We start from the raw sequence: 22,916 nt of genomic DNA, 5'->3' as shown, positions 1-22,916 counted from the left end.
CCTCTTAAAGGCTCAGCTTCCTTGTCTGTAATATGGACATAATAATGCGATCACATAAAATGAGGGCACATGGGAAAACGCCTACCACCGTGATTACACTGTAGATAAACGGTACCTGAGAAAGGAAATAGGCTTCTGTCACAAAGTGCAGAAGGATGCAGGTCTGTGAAAACAAGAGGCACCACATCTGTATTATCTGATTTTTCATAGCTGCGACACGTAAAGTAGGTATCACTAATATCCTTACTTGACAGACAAGGTAGCTGAGAATCACAGAGACTTTTATTGTTCTAAGCACTTTAGTTTCTTAAACTTTTTATTTTAAAATCATAATAGAGTCACAAGCAATTGCAAAAATAGTAGAGGTGTCCTGGTCCCTTTCGCCCAACGTCCCCCACGCTCGCATTTGACTGACTGTCCGACAGGCTGTTGCCATTTCCTGAGATGCACGCCTCAGAAGTAGAGCTGAACCCTCTGAGGCTGACAGTCGGGGGCATGATTGGGGCCACTGGAGGGCTTTTCTTGGGATAAGGAATACAGGAATCGGTTTCAGTGCCCTGGGGAGACCGTACTCATCCTCTGATGGGAGACTTATGAGATGAGACAATAATTGGGGCTCGCTGACGTGGTTAGAACACTTCTGCCTCAGAAATGGGAAGTGGCCCTGCCAATCCAGTTGTCAGAGATCCTGTCAGTGGAGATTGCCAACTCACTCCATGGTCCTCTACTGTTAACTAGGCCTTGGATACCAACCAGCTGGGCATTGGGTGACGAAACCTGGCTCTTTTATTACCAATTCCTCCGGTTCATTAGTCCTTCCATCCACTCTGCTCACCCTTCCAAGTTTGAAGTGTGAATCCAGCCAACGTATATACTGTCTGAATCCAGGCAACATATATACTGGCAACGTATATACTGCCAGTTCCACCCGCCCCTTCTCTACTCCAACGTGCGAACTTGGAAAAGAAAAGAGCTCCCACGTTTCTTACTGCACTCTCCATTGGGTGGGAGTTATTTCCTCGATCACTAACATCCTGCTTGGACAACGGGTTCCCAGGAAAGAGGAAACTTGAACCTTTTCTTCAGCGCACATGTTGCTTACAGGGGCCACTCTATCCTCGGGACAGACCGTGGTGATGTCTCCCAAATACTCCACAAGTGTGGCCTTCTGCTCTGTCAGCCACGATGCTCCAAAGGCCAAAAAACCCTAATGGAAAATTAACTACATCGAGCAGTTCCCCCAACCCACCTGTCCCCATTCTCACGGCCCAAGGGGAGGCCACACTTGTCCACTGAATGGGGAACACCCTTCAGCGGTGGCTGCATCCTAACCTGGTCTAGGGTCTGGGGGCAGCTCATGAAGCTGAGGAAGTCTGGGTAATGGTAAAAACAAAGAATACTTGTATTCCTTAAAAAAATAAAGGAGAAATGTTCTCTCTGACCCCCACCAAAACAAAAACCTTTGCTGCAAAAAAGCGCCCTGCTCAGCTGCAGTAAGGTGAAAGGTTAAATGTGGACAGAGTAGTCATATATAAGCAGTTTCTTAGTTTTCTGGTGGGAATACTTAACAACCTAAGTATGCTTCCCCAGGAGGTAATCTATTATATTTTGTCCAATTTCTTCCTCCAAAAACTGAATCAATTCATGATGTAATGCCCAGGGGAGAACAATCTTCTGGAAACTGAGTATCTTTCTGGGGACAAGGTTGAGGAAAACATCTTAATATTGTTACAGCTTTGGCCTGGCAGTAACAGCTCTTTGCTTGTGGCGATGGCAGGACAAGAACCGGGAAGGCAGCAAAATGTCAAAGGACACACGCCTCCAAACTGTTTGAGATTTGCCTAGAACTGTTTTCTCTCTTGGAGAAATACAGGCAATAAATCCGTTTGGACATTTACAGGACAGCTGCAGGACCCTGGGCACGCACTTCAGGGCCTGAGTTGAGAACGCTGCTTGTTCAAAGTGTTGGCATCTAAATGTAGATGTTGTCCTGATTTCTAGCTGAAGATGTATTTCTTCTGACTTCTTTCCTGCTCCCAATCCTCTCTCCCCCCAAAAATTAAATTAGAGAACAAAGGGTAAATCAACACTCATCATTCACTTCGTTTTAAGGAAATAGAGGCAACTTCTATTTGTGAGAGGTTCTGGATGACTTCAAAACCCCAAGTAGCTATTGACTTTAAGGGCTCCTCCAACTAAACTTTTACAAGAACAGCCAGCAAACACCCATATGGCCTGGGCTTCTTAGGCACCTCGGTGCTGGAGGGTAGATGGGGCAGCTGAAGCAAGTGAAATAAACAAAAGGCCCCCAGTCTCTTCCAGGCTTTATCGTTGCTGGCTGCCAAGCAGAGAAAATCACTTCCCTCTTGCTCATCTTATTTATAAGATAGAAATAATAGTATGTCTTGCTCTGTATGAGATATATGAGATATACATGACAGAGACATGAAAATACATGACAATAACATAGAAGGGTGTTTTGGATGTTTTCCTATCGTGCGGCTTGCCAAGACAAACAAAACAAAAAATCGGAGGGTCTGGGACTTCCCTGGTGGCGCAGTGGTCAAGAATCCGCCTGCCAATGCAGGGAACACGGGTTCGAGCCCTGGTCCGGGAAGATCCCACATGCCGTGAAGCAAAGAAGCCCCCACGTCACAACTACTGAGCCTGCACTCTAGAGCCCACGAGCCACAACTAGTGACCCATGTGCCACAACTACTGAAGCCCGTGTGCCTAGAGCCCGTGCTCCACAACAAGAGAATCCACTGCAATGAGAAGCCCGCACATCGCAATGAAGAGTAGCCCACACTCGCCGCAACTAGAGAAAGCCCGCACAGAGAAACAAAGACCCAATGCAGCCAAAAATAAATAAATAAATAAATAAATAAATTTATTTATAAAGGAAAAAAGAATTGGAGGGTCCAAGGCTAGATTAAGGGTTATGAGTATAGGTAGGTGGGCCTGGATTAGCTATTTAAAGGAAAGCTGGGCTGTTTGTCTCTATCTGAGGGGAAAGGCAGCCTCACTGGGAATTGAGAGACTCCAACTGGTTTGGGGAAGGTACGTTAGTTTTATTTTTTTTTATTTATTTTTTTTTTTCTTTTTGCGGTATGCGGGCCTCTCACTGTTGTGGCCTCTCCCGTTGCGGAGCACAGGCTCCGGATGCGCAGGCCCAGCGGCCATGGCTCATGGGCCCAGCCGCTCCGCGGCATATGGGATCCTCCCAGACCGGGGCACGAACCCGCGTCCCCTGCATCGGCAGGCGGACTCTCAACCACTGCGCCACCAGGGAGGCCCGGTACGTTAGTTTTAAATCTAAAAATAAATTTATTTAGGTAAAAAAAAGGAACCCTTCAGCACTCGCACAGGGTTAAAAAAAATGGGAAGAATTTAGATAAACCAGAGGGTCCAAAAATTCCTACCCTACCCAATGCAAGAAACTCAGGCACCCACCATATTTAAGTTTAAATACTAAGAAATTGGAAAACAGCATCTAAAATTGAAAAAATAAGAGCCTGCTTTTTTCTAAGAAGTTTGTTTCCGCCCCCATCTCCCCTCCCCTCTTGAACCTCACATTCACGTTTGCCCCTTGACAGCCTGAGAGCCATGGACCTCAGCAACACCCACCTACCCACTCACGGAGGTCTTCCTATTTCTCACCATCCAGACAGACTGCAAAAAACTAAGCATCTACTCCTTAAAATGATTTATACGTCCAGGACGTGCCAGTCATTCTAGTTGATAGGAGTATAACTGGACCTTGCAATGCTTGGGAAGTAGAAATCTTTGCGGTAACGTGCAATATTTCTAACTAAAATGCAAGATGCAGGCAGTGTTTTATCTGTAGTGTTTATTATATGAAAGGTTAACAGCCAATGAAATGATCCAATGGCTCATTTCCGTTCACACGGATGTCTGATATTGTTCAACAGGGCGGTCCATGAAAGTTAGAATTTTATATTTCGAAAGGAGGACCTGAAATGTGGATTGAAGTCAGCTCTACCATTCTGAGAGGCAGATTGCCTGGCTTAACAATTTACGTTTTCAGTATTTCTCAAGTAAGGCACAAACCAAGGGCCTGTTGGTCGTAGGTGACCATAAATTTAACGTTATTATTGTGACTAGTAAAAAATATATTTTGCCCGGGTCATGAAGCACAATGCGCATTACAAAATGAATTATCTTGATTGTGCAGAGTGATTCTCCCCACAGATCCAAAGGGTGGGAATACGTAACAACCTGGATGGGGGTGGCTGGAGCCAGTAAACAGTGTTGGAGGCATCATCATAAAGGAGTCGTTGATAACACTAGAGTGGGTGCTTTGGGGGGCCAGAGAAGGCTGCCATCAAGGGAGTTTTATGGCATATTTGCTGGGTCTGATATTCCTAGAATTATCAGATTCTTAATGGCCTTTCTAAATGTTTAAATACTTAAATTCAAGCATTTATCACTCTTCAGGGACTTCTGTAGAGTTTATTCACATTAGGACTTATTATTATTGAAGAGTTCATTTTAAAAATACTAGCCAAAAAAAGTAGTCCATTTAAAAGTATTACCACAAATGCAATTCTTTAAGACAAATATCTAACGTTTCAGAACAAATGCCACCTGCAAGCTGTAAATATGTGTATTAATTTTTCCCCACAGTATTTGCTTTGGCTGTGACCTCTCCTCACATTCAGTTGAACAAGGGCTAAAAATTGTCAAACCAAATTCTTGTTTGAGAGCTGAGCTCTAACTACTGCCAGTTTGAGAGAAACACACATCCAGGTTTAGGGAATATGTTTTGTTTGTTTTGGCTGTGACATAGGGCAGAACAGTTTCCATCCCATTCGAATGCATTCAAGAGAGTTTGAAATATTGCACAATAAAAGTCATTCATTATATCTGTCTCCTTTCCCTTCCAAAAACAAAAATGGCTGCCCAGTTCCAAGTCTACACAGGGGGCAGGAAGAAGGGGGTCACAGGGTCACTGGAAATCACCCAAGACTAACACCAGGTTTTTCAGGTTTGAGTTAGGGAATCCTTCTGAAATCTTCATTCCCCATGTACACTTCAAATAAGAAAAGACTAGTCACATTGGATTATTGCTTTGTTATGAACAATTGGAAAATGGACACATTGTACGTGTTCTCACATTAGGCATAGCAACATCCAAGAGCCTGGCAGCCAAACTAAACTTACTTGAACTGAAAAATCTTTTTACTCATTTTCCCTAGGAAGTTTCAACTGTTTGACACCAAATTTATACTCAAAAAAAAAAATTATTTCACTGTTTGGACCATACATTTGAAAGGACCTAGTTTTTCAAACGTCTGATGCTCCTTAGCAGTTACTTGATGTGTCTAAATAGAGAAAAAACTGACATTTACTTTGTGTTTACCAGCAAGCATCCGGGACATCAGAACACTGGAAATGCAGTTTGTTTTTAAATGTCAAAAATAAAGATGCCACTAACAGATCACTACACTTGACAGGACAAGACGCTGCCGAAGTGAATTTGTTTTTAAAAAGCAAATTTTAAGTGGGTGAATAAAGCTGTGAGAATAAAGAAATTATTAGATGTAATTGGATGTTAACTGTTATCTTTACATTTTGGAGCTTAAAAAACTCACATGCAAATAGAGTTAGAAATTTGGAACTTAGAACAAAATGATAAAATCTGAATTTTCTTGAATTACATCTAAAACCAAAAGCCAGCTGTTTGCTCCCCAGCAGGCTACTTGTATAATAGAGAAGTCAATTAAACCATTTAGTCAGACAACATTGTGCCATGGACAAATGAGAAAAGGGAAGATTTAAGAAGGCTGCTTTCAAACTGGTCATTGAAATTTTGGAACTCCCAAGCTACTCCTTAGAAAATGCAAACTTGTATTTGTTTTTTAATGTGCATGCTCATTTATTTTTCCTTTTCATATAAGTGATATAATGCTTAAAGTATCAAAAAATAGAAGCAGTTCCAAAAAATACTTGCTTCCCAATATCCTAAAATTTTCCAAAAACCTTTCTAATAAATCTTAAAAGTAAGGTCATAGCCAGGCTAAGTACGATCTTGGTTGAAGATGTAGGACAAAAATATGTATCACGAGAATGGCAGTAATTACTTATCTTCTTACTAAAGATTATTAGGTTATTCGTATCACGATTTCATAAAAAAACAGAAAAGCATCAAAGAATGCACAGAATTGAACACACCAGTGAAAAATCACACACACTTGAAATTGTTAGGCCACAGTACAACGAGTCCTTCTAGAGCCAAGTCAAGGCTCTAAGAATAATCTTCAAATAAATCTAAGACCAAGAAAAAAAAATTCACTATCTTTTTGTATGTGCAATTATTTATCGTAATTTAACTTCATCCTCTAAAGTCTGCTTACTTGATCTAAGAATCTAAGTCCAGAGTCAACCTTTCAGACATACTACAAAGAAATCTGGTAGCACAAAAGATAGAAATGCAGAAGGATTTAAGGAGAGAGATTTCTTTAAAACTTTGTTATGGACAATTCACAATCTTTAGTTGTTGCTTTTTTTTTTTTTTTTTTTTTTTTTTTTTTTTGTGGTACGCAGGTCTCTCACTGTTGTGGCCTCTCCCGTTGCGGAGCACAGGCTCCGGACGCGCAGGATCAGCGGCCATGACTCACGGGCCCAGCCGCTCCGCGGCATGTGGGATCTTCCCGGACCGGGGCACGAACCTGTGTCCCCTGCATCGGCAGGCGGACTCTCAACCACTGCGCCACCGGGGAAGCCCCACAATCTCTAGGTTTTGAATCAATGCTTCATCCAGATGTATTCATAGGTTAGAATATAATGGGAAGAAAGATACTTAAAAATGTCTATGAGATGAAGCCAACTTAACACTGCCTAGTCTCAGTAAATAATAAGGAAAAGACATTTGGAATAGGATGTTGCTTTGGGATCCCCATTTCTCTAAAACTCCTATAAGTGAACTCTGTTCAAGCATCACTTCTTCCAGAAAGAAACAAAACAAACTTACCTGAGCTGAAGTTGGTGCCACCTTGAGGGTGGTGTGGTCCAGGGCATTCCTTTATAATCATACCCTGTATTGTAATTCTGTACTCCCCCCCCCACCCCAAACCTTTAGAGAAAATTGAGCATCTTTAAGGCAGTGATCACATTTAGAAATTAATGCCTGGCACATGTACTAATGAATCTACGATCTGCTCACCTGGGATGACCTGGTGCAGGGAAGTTTTCCCATGTTAAGAAATAATTCTCAAATGCTAAGGCTACTTTCCAAGTAAGGATAGCAACAATTTTTATACTAAACCAAACTATAATAAAAATCTTAATTTATGAGAAGAATTGAATCAGACTTATTAGACAATTTAATTTTTAGCAAACAACTTTGAACCTTATTTTAATTCAACTCATTTCATTTTCTTACTGGTATATATTACACAGTGGTCAAGAGGAGAATTCTTTCTCAATGACTAAATCTTAGCATCTCAGGGTGACAATTTTAAATCATGAACTGTAGCAAAGCCGTTTATATGAGAAGATTGGGCTGAGTGTATAGGTACCCTAAGAAAGTTGGTTTCCTGCCCATATTTCTGATAGCTTATTATTACTGACTTCTTGCCCTAAATGATAATGCATGTCTGGGTGTAACTGTAGGCTCCACATAGAATTGGTTGGTCAATCTTTTGCTTCTACTGGCCTCCTCCTTCACAAAAAGAACTTTAAACAAAAACTACGGCACAGATTCACAGTAAAGGGGAAGACAAGCTTTCTTATAGTAATCAAGATGGTGTGATGCTGGTTTAAGAACAGACATAGAGATCAATAGAGCAGAATCAAGTCCAGAAATAGACCTACACATACAAGGTCGACTGATTTCAACACAGGTGCCACTGTAATTCAATAAGGAATGCAAAATCTTTTCAACAAATGGTGCTGAATGACTTCCACTAAAAAACCCAAAACAGGGCTTCCCTGGTGGCGCAGTGGTTGAGAGTCCGCCTGCCGATGCAGGGGACGCGGGTTTGTGCCCCGGTCCGAGAGGATCCCACGTGCTGCGGAGCGGCTGGGCCCGTGAGCCATGGCCGCTGAGCCTGCGCGTCCGGAGCCTGTGCTCCGCAACGGGAGAGGCCACAACAGTGAGAGGCCCGCGTAGCGCAAACCCCCCCCCCCCAAACCCAAAACAACTTCATCTCATACACTGTACAAAACTTAACTCAAAGTGGATCTAACACCTGAGAGCTAAAACTCTAAAACTTCTAGAAGAAATTCAGGAGAAAATCTTTGTACCCTAGAGTTAGTCAAAGATTTCTTAGGACACAAAAGTATGATCCATTAAAAAAAAAAGGATAGATTAGACTACATCAAAATTAAAATCTGCTTTTCAAAAGACACTCTAGGAAAAAACACAAGCCACAGACTGGGAAAAAATATTTGCAAGATACATATCCAATAAAGGCCTATATCCAAATATATACAGAACTCTTTCATCTCAAAAACAAGACAACAATATCAACAGAAGGAAACATAGGCAAGAGGTTTAAATGGATGCTTCAATGAAGAGGATATAAGAATGGCAAATAAGCACAGGAAAAAAAAAGATGTTCAACATCACTCGTCATTAGGGAAATACACACCAAAATCACGAGATACCACTGCACACCTACCAGAATGCCTACAAGGAACAAGGCTGACAACACCTTGTGATGATGAAATTGTGGAGCAACTGAAACAATATGTTGCAGGTGAGGATGCAAACTGGTGCAGCTGCTATGGAAAAGCTTGGCAGTTTCTTAAAAACTTAAACAGACCCCAGCCATACGTCCCAGGAATCCCACTTCTAGGTATTTACCCAAGATAAAGGAAAACATGTGTCTATAAAAAAGATCCATATGTGAATGTTTATAGCAGCTTTATTTATAATAGCCCCAAAACAGAAACAATCCAAATATCCATCAATTGGTGAATGGATACATCCATAAAATGGAATACTACTTAGCAACAAACAGGAACCAATTACTTATACAACATGGATGAACCTCAAAACCATTATGCGAAGTTTAAAAAGGCAGACACCAAAGGATACCCACTGTATGATTCCATTTATAGGACATTCTGGAAAAGGCAAGACTATAAGGATAGAACTCAGATGAGTGATTGTGAGGGGCTGGGGTTGGGGGAGAGGGACGGACTGCAAAGAGGCAGGAGGAAACTTCTTTCCGGATGATGAGGATGTTCTACTCCTTGACTGGGGGGCGGGGGTGTCATGGTTACATTCAAACTGCTAGGCTTAAAAGGGTAAACTTTACTGTAGGTGAATGACACCTCAATAAACCTGACTTTAAAAAGGAAAAGGAAAACAACAGCTCTTTCAATACAAATCAGGCATTATTAAGTATTTCCTCCTTGTTATGCCAGGTCTACAGCTGAAGTCTGGGCATTGGGGGGTGGAGGCAGTCAGTGAGAGAAAATGGAAGCAACGTGTTTGCCAGGTCAGATCCAGAGAAAAGAACCGAATAACCATTTAATTTTAATTTCAAGGAATTTATCTTACATCGTCACGCAAGCCCAGTGTGGCATAATTTTCAATTACAAAAAACTGGAGGCAACTAGCATCCATCAGTAGGGAGATGGCTAACTACATTATAGATATCCAAATTATATCATTCTATGCAGGGGTTAAAAAGACTGCAATGGCACCAGGGCTCTCCAAAATGGTATTATGTTGAATAAAAATTTTAACTTGCAAAATGGAACATCGAGTGATCCCATTAGAAAACAACAAAACCTATGTTTACACAGGCAAAGGGTCTGGAAGAGGTTTGCCTGCTGTTACTGGTGTTGACACCTAGAAAGGTGGGGAGAGAAAGGTGTAGCTGCAGGATGCTTGCATTAGGTGGGGGGAAGACACTTTTTCATTATGCACAGTTCTCTACATTTTTCAGTAGACACATAGTACTTTTGTAATAAAAATGAGTGAAAATAAAAGTTAAGGGGAAGCACCCTTAGCAACAGTGAAAAGCTGCCCTGGTTTAAGGTAGTGCACACAGGATGAGAACTTCAGATGTCATGCTGCCATCTTCTGGAACAAGCAAGAATCTATGGGAGCAGGAAAAGATACAAGTAGAAGCCATTCTAAGGCAAAATGTCAAGGGTTACTGCGGTAGAAATGATAAGGCAAATTTTTGATTTAGCCATTAATGAAAAGAAACAGTTAAAAACACACAAGCATGATGACATACAGAAATCATTGACTTTCCACAAATTTTATGATACAAGTGAGACGGTGGATCAAACTACCTCCAAGTTGTTTTGATTTCTCAAGACTTCTTTTTAGGAAAACAGCCCATTTGTTATTTACAGATAGCAATAAAATATTCATAGTGAAATACTTTAAAACGAGTAGAACTTGTAAAGTGTTTATCTTTCTAACTACAGATACTTGAAAATGAGAACAATTTTACATTTGAAAAACCAAGCCAAAAAAATCACAACCAAAAAAATCACAGACCAAAATGTCTCCTTCATCCTCACTAGCACTTTTTGGGAAATAAAACAAAGCACGTGAAATTCTGAAAATTCAAATACAATTGAGATCATATATCATACAGTAAAAATGGTAGAAAATCACAGTAATTTTAACCTTCCTATGAACAAACAACAAAAAATTTTAAAAAAACAAAACCCTCTAACATTGTATGTTTCTGAAAGTTTTTTTTTTTAATGACCAAAACCAAAAAGCTTCATAAGAAGTGTTTTTTGTTTGTTTTCAGTGGTAGACATTTGCCAACCGTACCAAACTATAAATGGGGGGAAAAGCCCATAAATAATTTACGTGTAAAGATAAAAGAATTTTTGAAACAATCCACCCTTTAGCAGGAGAAATTGGGGATCACTTTGAGTGTTAATGTAAAATACATTAGTCTTTAGCAGCAGGAGTTCCAGACCTATTGGTGCCAAGAAGGTAACAAATAGTCTCTATCTAAGGCAGGGGAAATGGGCGCCCAGCAGGAGCTTTCTTCCCTGTTGTGTTATTTATAGAGAGGCCTATTTGTTAACATGTTTCTGCTATCACAGGAGTAGGAGAGTTTAATGATTTAAAGGATTTCAAAGACAATGGTTTAATGATACAATGATTAACTTGCATTCACAAATTCTAAAAATACAGCAATTTAGATTTTCAAACCGCTGTCATCAAAATTGTGATAGGATACACTGCTGGAGCTTAACGGGACAAACCAAAACAAGTACTAGCTCTTGGTATGGTGAAATAAAAAGTCAGAAAGGCTGGAAAATGCCATGTTAAAAAAGAAATCAGCAACCTACCACCATGCTTCATGTTAGTAAACCAATTTTTTAGGGTCTTTTAAGTGAGTTTCTGGATTTTTTTTTTTAATGGAAAACCATGAATTCAATCCCAAATTACCTGTGACTAATCTGAATGATCTGGGAGATGAGTCTTCAACTAGACTGCTTATATTTTCACCAAAAACCAAACCCCTACTTCCTACCCCACAAAGCATACAAGAGTGTGGTGTGAAGGTCAAAATGCTTTCATGTTAGTTATTTCTAAATTATATATTCACTTTATAATGACAGATTTGCAATATTCTGGTTATTGAAAGAATTTTCCAAAATCCCATGTCTAAGATTTGATTTTAATCTATTAAAATAAAATTTTTATTTGAGACAAAGTAAATTATTAAAGCTTCTCTTAACTTGAACCCCAAAGGGAAAAAACCAAATTTTATCATTTCCATCTTTCCTAATTGTTAAAATTTTTAACCCGTTTTTTGGGGGCAATCTTTTAAAATAAAAACATACCTCACCCCACCTTCTTTAACACTTTCAACCTTATATTACCTTCAATTTTCATAAAGTTACATTAATTCTATCAATTTGTTAAAGACCAAAACAAAACACTCTTCTCATCCAGATATAACAAGTCAATTCTAAAAGATGCTTTTTTTTTTTTTTACAACAGAAACTCTAAACCTTCAGTGGTAAATATGTACTAACATGAAATAAAACTTAAGAGACATGCTGTTAGGTCTAAAAGCAATCCTTTTGAACAGAATACCAATAAAGCATTTATCATTTGGGGGGAGAACATGTTTAATACAATGCTTTCAGTTTGAAAGATGGAGAAATTCACTTATTTCTACTTATAAGTAGGTTCTACTCAATTTTATTTGAAACTTTTAAAACACTGAGGTTGAACAAAGGATGGGAACTGGGATGAAAGAATCTTTCAGGCATGAATGGTTGGTTACCTTCTCTCTTGCCAGAACGTTCTGCAGGGGAATGTCAGTTACTGCTTTAGTTCTCTGATATGTCTGATTCTCTCCAAGTTACTTGGAGAGCTTCCTTCTGGTTGAGAAAGGTGGTTCTTTTGTAGCCTCTCGACTGGGTGGTGTTTTTAGGATCTGTAAGTGTAGATGTACAAAAGCTCTTGCGTCTCCTCCCAGGTAAACTGGCAGCAGCAGCGGCAAAGCCCTCACTGTTTTCTTCACCTGGTGTGGAGGGCAGCACACAAGGATTTTGCCCGGAGGACCCGTTCTCAAAGCTTCTCCTGTCAAATGTACCTATTGTTCTCCTCTTGGTTCTCTGGGAAATGCCAGAAGCGGGAGGCAATGGAAGGGAAATCCACACAAGCCCTTCACTTTCCAAACCTTTTTGTAGCCTTGTGCTGCGTCTTACTTTGGTTTCACTCTTTGCTCTCTGAAAGGTTTGCTCAATGGAGTCAGATAAATCTTTATACAGTTGGGAATTTTCTAAACTAATTTCTACAGAGCTGCTCACACTGTTGGAAGGCTTGGGATTCTCGATTTTTTCCAAATGCAAACTTTGCCCATCAGAAAAAGTCATGGACTGTCTTCTGTATTTCCTTTCTCTGTGACTCACACCACGACTACTTGCTATGGAGTTTCTTCCCAAATCCTCACCTTGACTTTTACTTTCTTTCGTGTGGTCAATTAAGACATCTTCTGAACGATCACATTCTTTTTGTGAGTCGGGCACGAAATGCTTGGTCTGCAGTTTTCCTTCTGGAACGACTAAGAAGTCATCCTGGTTTTCACATTTGATGTTTATATCTTCTGAGATTTTAAAGATTTGAAAAAGGTTTTCCATATTTTGACCAGCGGCAGAAAGTTCTTGGGACCGCACGGTAAAATCAGGTTTTGGATTGTCTGATACGATGGGTGCTTCAGTCACAGAAGGACAAGAGATATGGCTGTTTGCATTCTCAGTCTCAGTTTTTAGTTCGTTTTCACTTTCCAACTTAATGGCTGCTTTTGGAGTATTTTTGTTTTCATTAGTTTCTATAGTACTTGTATTTGAACCTTGCTCAAAAGTAGCACTAATAAGTGATGAGGAACTTTTCATGTCAGAGCTGCAGAATTCAGACACATCGTATTTATTAAAGCCTTGAATCATCTGCCAATCCTCTGGGTTCTGAGGCAAAATATTGTTTCTCTTCGGAAGCTTCACTTCTTCAAGTTCATCATTTGAGTTGAAATCATCTATGGGCATGTAAATTAAGTTTAAATCGAATTAAGAAGTAACAGTGGAAATAAACGTTCACAAATCAAACAGGTGTCAAATTGTATTGTGAGTCAAGCTTTCAAAAAAATTGCAAGACCTACCAATGCTACCCTGTACGTGTCCCCACCTGTCATTGTTCTTTCTCTTTCAGTTCTTCCTCACCCCACAGGTTAAGAAAATATGTACTTAATGCATGAATCAATAAAGCATATAACCTGAGACCACGGAAATGAGAACTGTATCTGAAACTGCTTCCTCTATTCTAATGTGCTTCCCATTCTACAAGGTCAATTAGCATGAGGCAGACACACTTCCTATCTCCCGAAAAATGAATTACTGAAAATCGGCAACATCATGCTTCTGAAACTTTTCCATCAATGTTCCCCCTTGAAATAGAAGAGAGAAAACTTGGAATTCTGGGGGATTTGAGGACTTAGCTAAAAGGGTACTTCTGAAGACACTCAAGTCTTATGCCCAGTGTTTTAAAAATTAACATTAAACTGCACCAAACTCTCAAATAGAGCCCCGGTTGTTTCAATATTCTAGAAATCTCTCCCCTTCCATGCCAATCTCTGAATATAATTCACCCTCCAGGAAGACACGCTATGTGCGCCCTGCCATGTGTTTCTGGCACACGGTGTCACATCACAGGTGAAAAACACATCATCAAGGTTTTAAAGTCACATAACACAGCCTAAGTGAATCTAGGCTTTACGAGTTCTAAATCTCAGTACTATTAGAAGCCATCTCTCTGGTTATCTCACATAATAAAGTTTTTAATTGGTCAGTCAAAGGAGTATAAAAAATGTTTTAAACAAAATGAAAACTGGAAGATAAAACATAAGCTGAGCCAAAAATCTACAAAAAACATTTCAGTGTGAAAAGATATATATACATCTGGGATTTGGGTACCTACAATCATGTCACAGAAAGCTAGAGATTAACATAGGGCAGGGGCCCCTTGGTATCAACCAACCAATATGTCAACTGGGCTCTTTATACAACTTTAAAAATTGATATTCGTGTATTTTTCATGAAATTAACATACTAGAAAAGGAAGGTAGGGGAAAGGGATGGAGGGAGGAAGAGAGAGAGAAATAGAGAGGAAAGAAGGGAGAGAGAGAGAGAACGGCTTTAGACCCTCATAGCAGATGAAACCACTGGTTACTGATAAAAAGTGTTTCATGTATTTTTGAAAAGAAATTCTCTAATAAGACGCAAGATGGAAAATATACACTAACAGTCATTGTCCAAGTATCTTTGGAAAAAAAGGAAACCGTTAGGAACTACGGATATAACGAAAATAAGTCTCAAGGGAAAGGCAACTTGCAGGGTAGGGAGGTGGACAGATCATTATAAACCAGGTGGTAAAGGTGTAAGGTGAACAAAGAGTTTTCCTGGAAAGGCAGCCAGCATGGCTAAATCCTAAAGGCTAAGCAGCATCAGGCCAGATTTAAAAGAGGTGGGGTGGCTGACGTCCTGTCCCACGATGTAGCATAGAAAGCGGCTAGGGCAGAACAGCTCCGCCTCTGCTGGTGCCCCGGGGCCGGAGGAATATGTCTATGTGGGGTGGCTGTGTGTTTGTTTAAACTTTTGGGCTTTCCTGAAATAACAAGTAGGCAGAGGCCAAGAGTCTAAAATGGCATGTACCATATTCGTCCTTGAATCATATAGATCCTACATGCTACGCTGCGAATGGGACGCAGGCTATAAATATGTGGTGGTTGACAAAGGCAGCTATCTTAAGAATGATTACATACAAAATTCACACACGAAATGAACACATACTCCAGCTTTTCAGCATGATTTAGTCAATTTAAACTCAAGCATTACCAGCCAGATGCAACTCCAATCCAATTTTTATCTAATCAGGATACCAAAAGACTTAATCTTCCTTTTAAACAAAATTTTCCAAGTAATCAAGTTCAATTTATAAATGTTATTTCTAGAAGATGCTTAGCAGTGCCAACTCCTACTGAAACATCAGAGGGCGAGGTTTTTTTGTTTTAATTTTTATTCTTAATCCATGGAAGATATACCTATTACTGAGCCATCACCTTGTTGACTTTTAGTGATGGATTACAACACCAAACAATTCATTTTACTTTACCAAGACACTTTAAAAAGCAAAAAGAAACAGGGTGAAAGGAAATTCTTTCCCCTAAAATTATATGTAATATTTTGTGCCTGAGTTTTTCTGGGGGGGAGGATCCACAGTGTCCAACAGGTTCTGAAAAGGGTCTAGGTGACCTGAAAGTTACAAACCACAGATTCTTTTTTTTTTTTTTTGCGGTACGCAGGCCTCTCACTGTTGTGGCCTCTCCCGTTGCGGAGCACAGGCTCCGGACGCGCAGGCTCAGTGGCCACGGCTCACGGGCCCAGTCGCTCTGCGGCATGTGGGATCTTCCCAGACTGGGGCACGAACCCGTGTCCCCTGCATCAGCAGACGGACTCTCAACCACTGCGCCACCAGGGAAGCCCCCACAGCTTCTTTAACTTAAAATTCTTGTGGGAATAGGAGGGAAAGTTGCTATTTTAAATTTACGTACTCTTTACACAATGAATGAGAAGAAGGGAAAAAAGAGAATGAAACAGCAACAAAGAGGGAGGAGAGAAGAGATACAATATCGACAACAGGAAAAGGCCAGGCTACCTGAACACATCCTCCAGATGCCTGGAACCAGCGGCATCTCAGATACCTCGGGCAGCTCAGGAATAGGGCTCAGGAGCGGCTTCTTAGACGCAATGTCTCTTTCCCCATATAAAGACTTCTGAACGCTTTTTTTCTTTCCCTTTGCTTTCTTCCTTCTGCAACTTTTTGAAACCTGAGAAAATGTATTAAAACACTGTAACTGAGAAAGATGTAGCGCCATGTACAATGTTGACTCAAACTAATTTTTACAAAAAAACCTTAAGGACTAGTTATTCCATTCAAAATTGTAGGAATCTCAGTCAAGAGCTAAAGGGCTAGGTAGCTTACACAAAGTCAAATAAAATATGAAACAGAACTCAGTTTACAAATTGTAGAGTAATGGTCTATATTTCCACAAAGCATTTGCCAAAATAAGTTCTGGATAAGTGAAAATTAGGTGAGATGTTGTAGAACTGGACAGACTTAAGACATGAGGAATTTGTAACTAGGATGTGGTTACGATGACTCAGGGTTAACCTAGAATGACTTATCTATTGGAAACGATGGGAGACTGTTTTCTGTTCCTAGATCTGGATGAAGAAACCACAGGTGTGTACATAAAATTTGAAGATAACCCAAAGCTGCTTCAAACAACAGGTGATCTAATCAAGATGAAAATTACTAGGTCAAAATAAGATGGAGTTTAATAAGCACAAGTAGAAGATGAGGGACAGAGGTTTGGTAATAACTGATGGAAAACGTAGGTTTCTATAAAAATTAAAACTTTTAATAACATCTGGAATGCAGTATTCAATTCAATTCTGACTGCATGTCAGTAACTGAGCACTCATGTTCTATGTTAAAAAAAAGTTTCATATGGAGAAGCCTTGAGGGAAACTCAAACACTGTATTGAAATAATAGGTTGTTATGAGCAAAAATGAAATATACTCAAAGTCATAATATTGGAAAGAACCAGATTTTAGGTCAACATAAGGAACACAGTTAACAATTATAGCTTCTGGAAAATGGCATCCATTCAAAGATTTACTGAGAAACTGCTATGTGCAGGTAATAATTTGCTAGGCATGAGATATAAAAACAAACAGGAAGTGGTCTTTAGGGAACTCTTGGTCTAATTTTAATACATACAGACCAGGACAGGCTCTACACAGATTGAGAAAACGGAGACCTGGCCTATGGGAGGTTTTTAAGACAGGCTCTACAGGAAATGGAATGTCTAGGCCAAGTCTTCAACAAGTGAGAATTGTTTCTGTTGAGGATGGGAGTGGCACAGAAGGGCTTTTCAAAGGAAAGAGAATGGCATAAGGAACAGGTCTAAGGGAGGCGGCACAGAGCAAAGGGGGAACTGCAATTAGCTGCACGTGGTCAGTGAACCCACAGAGAAGTGGCAGAAGCGGCCAACAAAGCAAGCAGGGCCCTTCTCTGCAATAAGTATGAGCCTGACAGCCACGAGGGTTCACCGCACGGTGATTTAGAGAGTGACATCTGAGTTTGCATTTAAGAAAGACCGTTTGGGTGACAGCACAGAAACTAATGGTGTGGAAGATACTCAAGAGCACAGAAGTGGCACAAAACTGTAAGTTCCTTGAGATATTTATAGATATCCTGTAAAAACAAAACAAGAAAAAACATTCCATGGAAAAATAACTTTAGAACTCTACAAGATAAATGTTCCTCTTAGTGATTTACAATATACACTTAACGTTAAATCCTCTAAGAAGTCCTCGGTATAAATAACCTCTATATATGTTAGAAAAATGCTGGGTTAAATATTTTTCCATGAAACATTTTTTTCTGGGAACATCTGTTGACTTCCAAGAAACAGTTGGGAAAATAACAGCATGGACAATGGAAATGGAAGCAGAGAGAAAAATCTTGACTTGGGCTCCACAGATGAATTGCAAGAGAGAAACATTTGGCTTCGTGTTAGTCACCTTTGGTTCAAATCCTGACCCTGCCACTTTACGGCTTTATAATCTTAGGCAAGTTACCTCACCTCTCTGTACCTCATTCTTCTCATCTGCAAAATGGGAACCACAAAAGCACATACCACAGAAAGTTGTGGTGAGTATTAAATATGTTAATATATGTGAAATGAGTAAAGTATGGCTTGATTCATGGTAAGGGCTATGTGTTAGCTATTCTTTTTCTTTTAAATTCCTTCTTACTATTGAGTATTGATATGGAGAAAAATATTTTTAATACTAAATTATGCTCTTAGTATTACTGTGTGACCCAGGCCCTAGTAGGTTGGTTAACATACTATGATCAACGTCATCAGGTTATAGCCTCCAGAACAGTTTCTGATTCACAGCTCAGGTAAATCCCCTTTTAGCAGGATTTTGGAAACCTCTGTTTACATTAACTGCAAAAGCACTTGCAACAGCGCCTGGCACTTAGTGGCTTCTCAACAAACATACATGAACAAATGAATGAATGATTGTGAAACAAAAGGTACAGTTAAAACTTCATAAAATTTGCTAACCATGATGAAAGACTAATATTATTTTTTCATGGTCATGGGCCAGGAGGACACCACCCAAAAAGAAAAGAGTAAAGATGAAAGCACCTGTGGTCTGTCATGAAAATATATCTAGCAACACTCATCTTATCCACGAGAAGGTTTCATCTGCAAAGGCTAGAACCTTATCAACCTTACTGGAGTAAAATTTGAATTTACTCCAATACAAAAAGCCTTGCTTACACTGTAATAAACAAGAGAAGCCACATGTGACTGGAATCCTCGGGGAGCCCCGTGATCTAGAAATAATGAGACTGGTTTATGACTTGGAGGAGACAAAGGACAACTGAAGATATTATACCTAAAAGGATTCTATTTACTCCCAAATCACCAGTATTTCTTCTCACACAGTGGAGGAGGTCATGCAACAGAAGTAAATGCTTACTTCTCATGTTATTTGCACAATTAAGTCAAACTGTTTTCTGAGAGTAGCTTTAAAATTATTTAAAATAATTCATGTACATGGCAACACATCAAATTGAACAGGAAAGCTTCTGGTGAAAAGCAAACATTTCCCTGTCCCTGCCATTCACTTATTTAATGGTCCGTTTTTAGTTCTTGTGGCTGGCTCCATCTCTCCAAATAAGGGGCTGAGATTGTTGTATTTTTTAAAAATATATATATATAAACTTATTTATTTATTTTTGGCTGCATTGGGTCTTCGTTGCTGCGCATGGGCTTTTTCTAGCTGCGGTGAGTGGGGGCTACTCTTTGTTGCGGTGCGCGGGCTTCTCATTGCAGTGGCTTCTGTTGTTGTCGAGCACGGGCTCTAGGCGCGCAGGCTGCAGTAGTCGTGGCTCACGGGCTCTAGAGTGCAGGCTCAGTAGTTGTGGTGCACAGGCTCAGCTGCTCTGAGGCATGTGGGATCTTCCCAGACCAGGGCTCGAACCTGTGTCCCCTGCATTGGCAGGTGGATTCCCAACCAATGCGTCACCAGGGAAGTCCCAGATTGCTGTGTTTTTAATGTTTAATAATGGGAAATTTCCAAAACCCCAAAAACAGAGAGAATAGTATCTTGAACCCCACATACACAACAATTAGCTCTTATAATTACTAACACATGGAAACCATGATTCATTTATAACCCCCTTCCCTCAGATTTTTTTTTTTTTTTTTTTTTTCCGGTATGTGGGCCTCTCACTTTTGTGGCCTCTCCCGCTGCGGAGCACAGGCTCCGGATGCACAGGCTCAACGGCCATGGCTCACGGGCCCAGCCGCTCCGCGGCATGTGGGATCTTCCCGGACCGGGGCATGAATCCGTGTCCCCTGCATTGGCAGGCGGACTCCCAACCACTGCGCCACAAGGGAAGCCCCCTCAGATTATTTTAAAGCAAATCGCAGACATTACATCATCTCATCTGAAGATCCTACAGTATTTCTAAGAGATAAGGACTTTTTTTTTTCCACCAAAAAAATGAAACATTTTATTACCTGGCATTGTATTTTGTTGATTTTTTTCCTCTTTTACAATGGAGTTTTATTTCTTTTCCAGCTTTGAGATATAATTGACATATAACAGCATGTAAGTTTAAGGTACACAAGGTAATGACTTGGGATAGATAGATAGATAGTGAAATGATTACTTTTTTCTTTTTATAACAGTGACAAATACTAGTCAGCAATAAAAGGAACTACTGATACACACAAATCTGGGCACATCTCCAGAGAATGATGCTGAGTGAAAAAAGCCAGTCCCAAAAGGTTACACAGTGTGTGATTCCACTTACAAAATATTCTTGAAATGACAAAATGAAAGAAATGGAGAACAGATTAGTGATTGCCATGGGTTAAGGTGGGGGGTGACAGTGGGAAGTGGACACAGCTACAGACCAGAAGAGATCTTTGCAGCACTGGAAATGTCCTGCATCTCGACTGTATTTTGATATTGTACTAGTGATACTGTAGAATGGTTTTACAAGATGTCACCATTGTGGGGAGCTGGGCAAAGGGCGTCTGGGATCTTTCTAATTCTTCTTGCAATAGCATGCATCTTGAAAACGATCTCAAAATAAAAATTTAGATGCAAAAAAAAAAAAACAATGATAGGCAGTTTTCCCTAATATTTCCTCAGAGTTCAAACTTCTCTAATTGGTCCCTAAGTGTCTTTTTACAATTGTTCAAATCAGGATCCCAAAAAGGTCTCCACACATGCCATTTGGTTGATAAATTTCCTTTGATCTATGGTTCCTTTGTTCCCCCTTGTTATTTGGTGAATGTTCTGAGGCATTTATCCTGTAGTAGCTGGGAAGCTCTGGATTTGGGTAACTGCAATCATGTGTGGTTTTACGTTCTTCCACCCCCTGGTAGTTCCTACCCACTGGTCATTAGATCCAGGCGTGATTCAATTCAGCTTTCATGCTTGTTGGAAAGAGCATCTCATGGAAGGTTATCGACATCCTCACTGCACCAGGAGGCTCATATTCTCTCCTTGTGTGGTGTTATTAATGGCCAGTGCTCTCAGGTGTCCAGTCCCATCCATCCATTACCTTTGGCTCCACCATTGGCTTCCACCTAACATCCAACAGCTTTTGTGAACAGGTCTTTTTGATTAGTGAAAATTCTTCGATAAAGAATCTCCCCTTATCAGTTATTTGTTTACTTGAAATAGAGCTCAAATTTTATTTTCCACTTTCCGAGAAAAACAAAAACCCTGAAAATAAAAGAGTTGATGCCCTAGACAGCTTCTAAGGTGGCCTTTAAGTTTTGCTGTTAGTTTTTAATTATGAGGAAATTGTTTTTTCATATTTGATGCCAGTGTTTTAATCCATTGCAATCGTTATCTCTGATGGTCACACTGTCCTATCTTTGGTCAGCGGAAGCCCCTTTGGAATGATTTTGTGTCCTTTAACATGGCTTCCTTGCTTGCATACTGGCCCAGACCTGGGCTCATTTTCTACATTTGCCGTTGTAAATCTGAAAGCAGCCATTTCACTAAGGTAACGCTGATCCCTTTTAGTTGAAATGGTAGAGATGGTAACATAGGTACGAAGGATGCTCAGTGCTTCTATGCCTTACCAACTAGACAGAGCTAGGAAATTATTTTAAATGGGTAAAAGCACGTGTTCATGACATTTCCAATTCAAATTTAGCCTAACAAGGTTTTGAATTTGATTTCAATTTTATCTTGTCTCTAGTGAAGAGTCTTGATTCCTAATGACAGTAAAAAACATCCCCACAAAACCCTGCTTATTTGCTTCATTCTAGATTGAATTCTTCTATCAGTGAGTATTTCATAACTGTTTAAACTTTTTGTGCAGTTATTTTTGTCCTTAGGACACATCCCATTTGGACTTTGTAAACTTCTGATTTGAAAAAACTCTTTATGAGGTTAAGCCACCGACTTGATACAGTTACATGTTTCATTTTGTTTTCAGTTTTTTTAAATTGAGCTGTAATTGTTCCATAGTCATGCAGGACATTTACACAGTTCAAAGTCAAAAGTCAAAAACACATTCAAGGAAATCTAGCCTTCATTCCTTCCTGTTCCCTCCTCTGTCTCTTCTCCAGACAGGTAACCAGGTTTTATTTTGTCTTTGGCCTATTCTCCCTTTTTTGTAGTTGTTTAAGATTATACATATGTGTATTGATATATACATTTTTTAAAACGCTCCCTACTTCCTTAGATAAAAGGTAACAGATGTTTGCCATATTAGCTGCCATAACAAAACACCAGAGGCTGGGTGGCTTAAACAATATTCATTTATCTTCTCACAATTCTGGAGGCAGTTAAGTCCAAGATGGAGGTGCTGACAGGGTTGGTCTCCCCTGAGGCCTCTCCCATGCACAGACAGATGGCCACTCTCCTGAAGCCTCTTCTCCCTGTCTGTGCACCCCCCCAGGCGTCACCCTTTGTGTCCAAATTTCCTCTTATAAGGACACCAATCAGATTGGATTGGGGTTAGGAACCACCTAAGGGCCTCATGTATTAACCTAATCACCTCTGAAGAGGCCCTATCTCCAAACACAGTCACATTCTGAGATACTGGGGTGGCGGCTTCAACATACGCATTCTGAGAGAACACAATTTATCCCACACCAGGTAGCTTGCAACTTGTTTTTTTTCACTTAACAGTAAATACATCCTAGCATCACTGCATAGCGGTTTGGATCGTTTCTCTGCTATTTTCTACATCTACAAAAGGCTCATTTTGTGAACACACCAGCTTATTCAACAAGTCTCATGGACTTCTGATGGACATTTGGTTTGTTAATCTTTT

The 22,916-nt window shown here is 40.0% G+C and overlaps 1 protein-coding gene across 7 annotated transcripts in view; it reads right to left on the bottom strand.

Moving 5' to 3' along the window:
• Positions 1-8,873: 8,873 nt before the first annotated feature.
• The window catches only part of CDCA2 (cell division cycle associated 2), a 54,521-nt gene continuing 40,478 nt past the window's right edge, over positions 8,874-22,916 (bottom strand). For all 7 annotated transcript variants that reach the window (XM_082615981.1, XM_082615980.1, XM_082615982.1 and 4 more), the window contains exons 14-15: positions 16,178-16,349; positions 8,874-13,502 (exon numbers count right to left, since the gene is read on the bottom strand). In XM_082615981.1, coding sequence (XP_082472107.1) covers positions 12,298-13,502; positions 16,178-16,349 — 1,377 coding nt within the window. In that variant the 3' untranslated portion in view covers positions 8,874-12,297. The remainder of the gene's footprint in view (positions 13,503-16,177; positions 16,350-22,916) is intronic.

Source organism: Mesoplodon mirus, assembly GCF_964341445.2.
Source record: "Mesoplodon mirus genome assembly, chromosome: 1".
Lineage (NCBI taxonomy): Eukaryota > Metazoa > Chordata > Mammalia > Artiodactyla > Ziphiidae > Mesoplodon > Mesoplodon mirus.
Note: the sequence above shows the minus strand (reverse complement) of the source record. Positions and strands in the feature narration are given on the sequence as shown.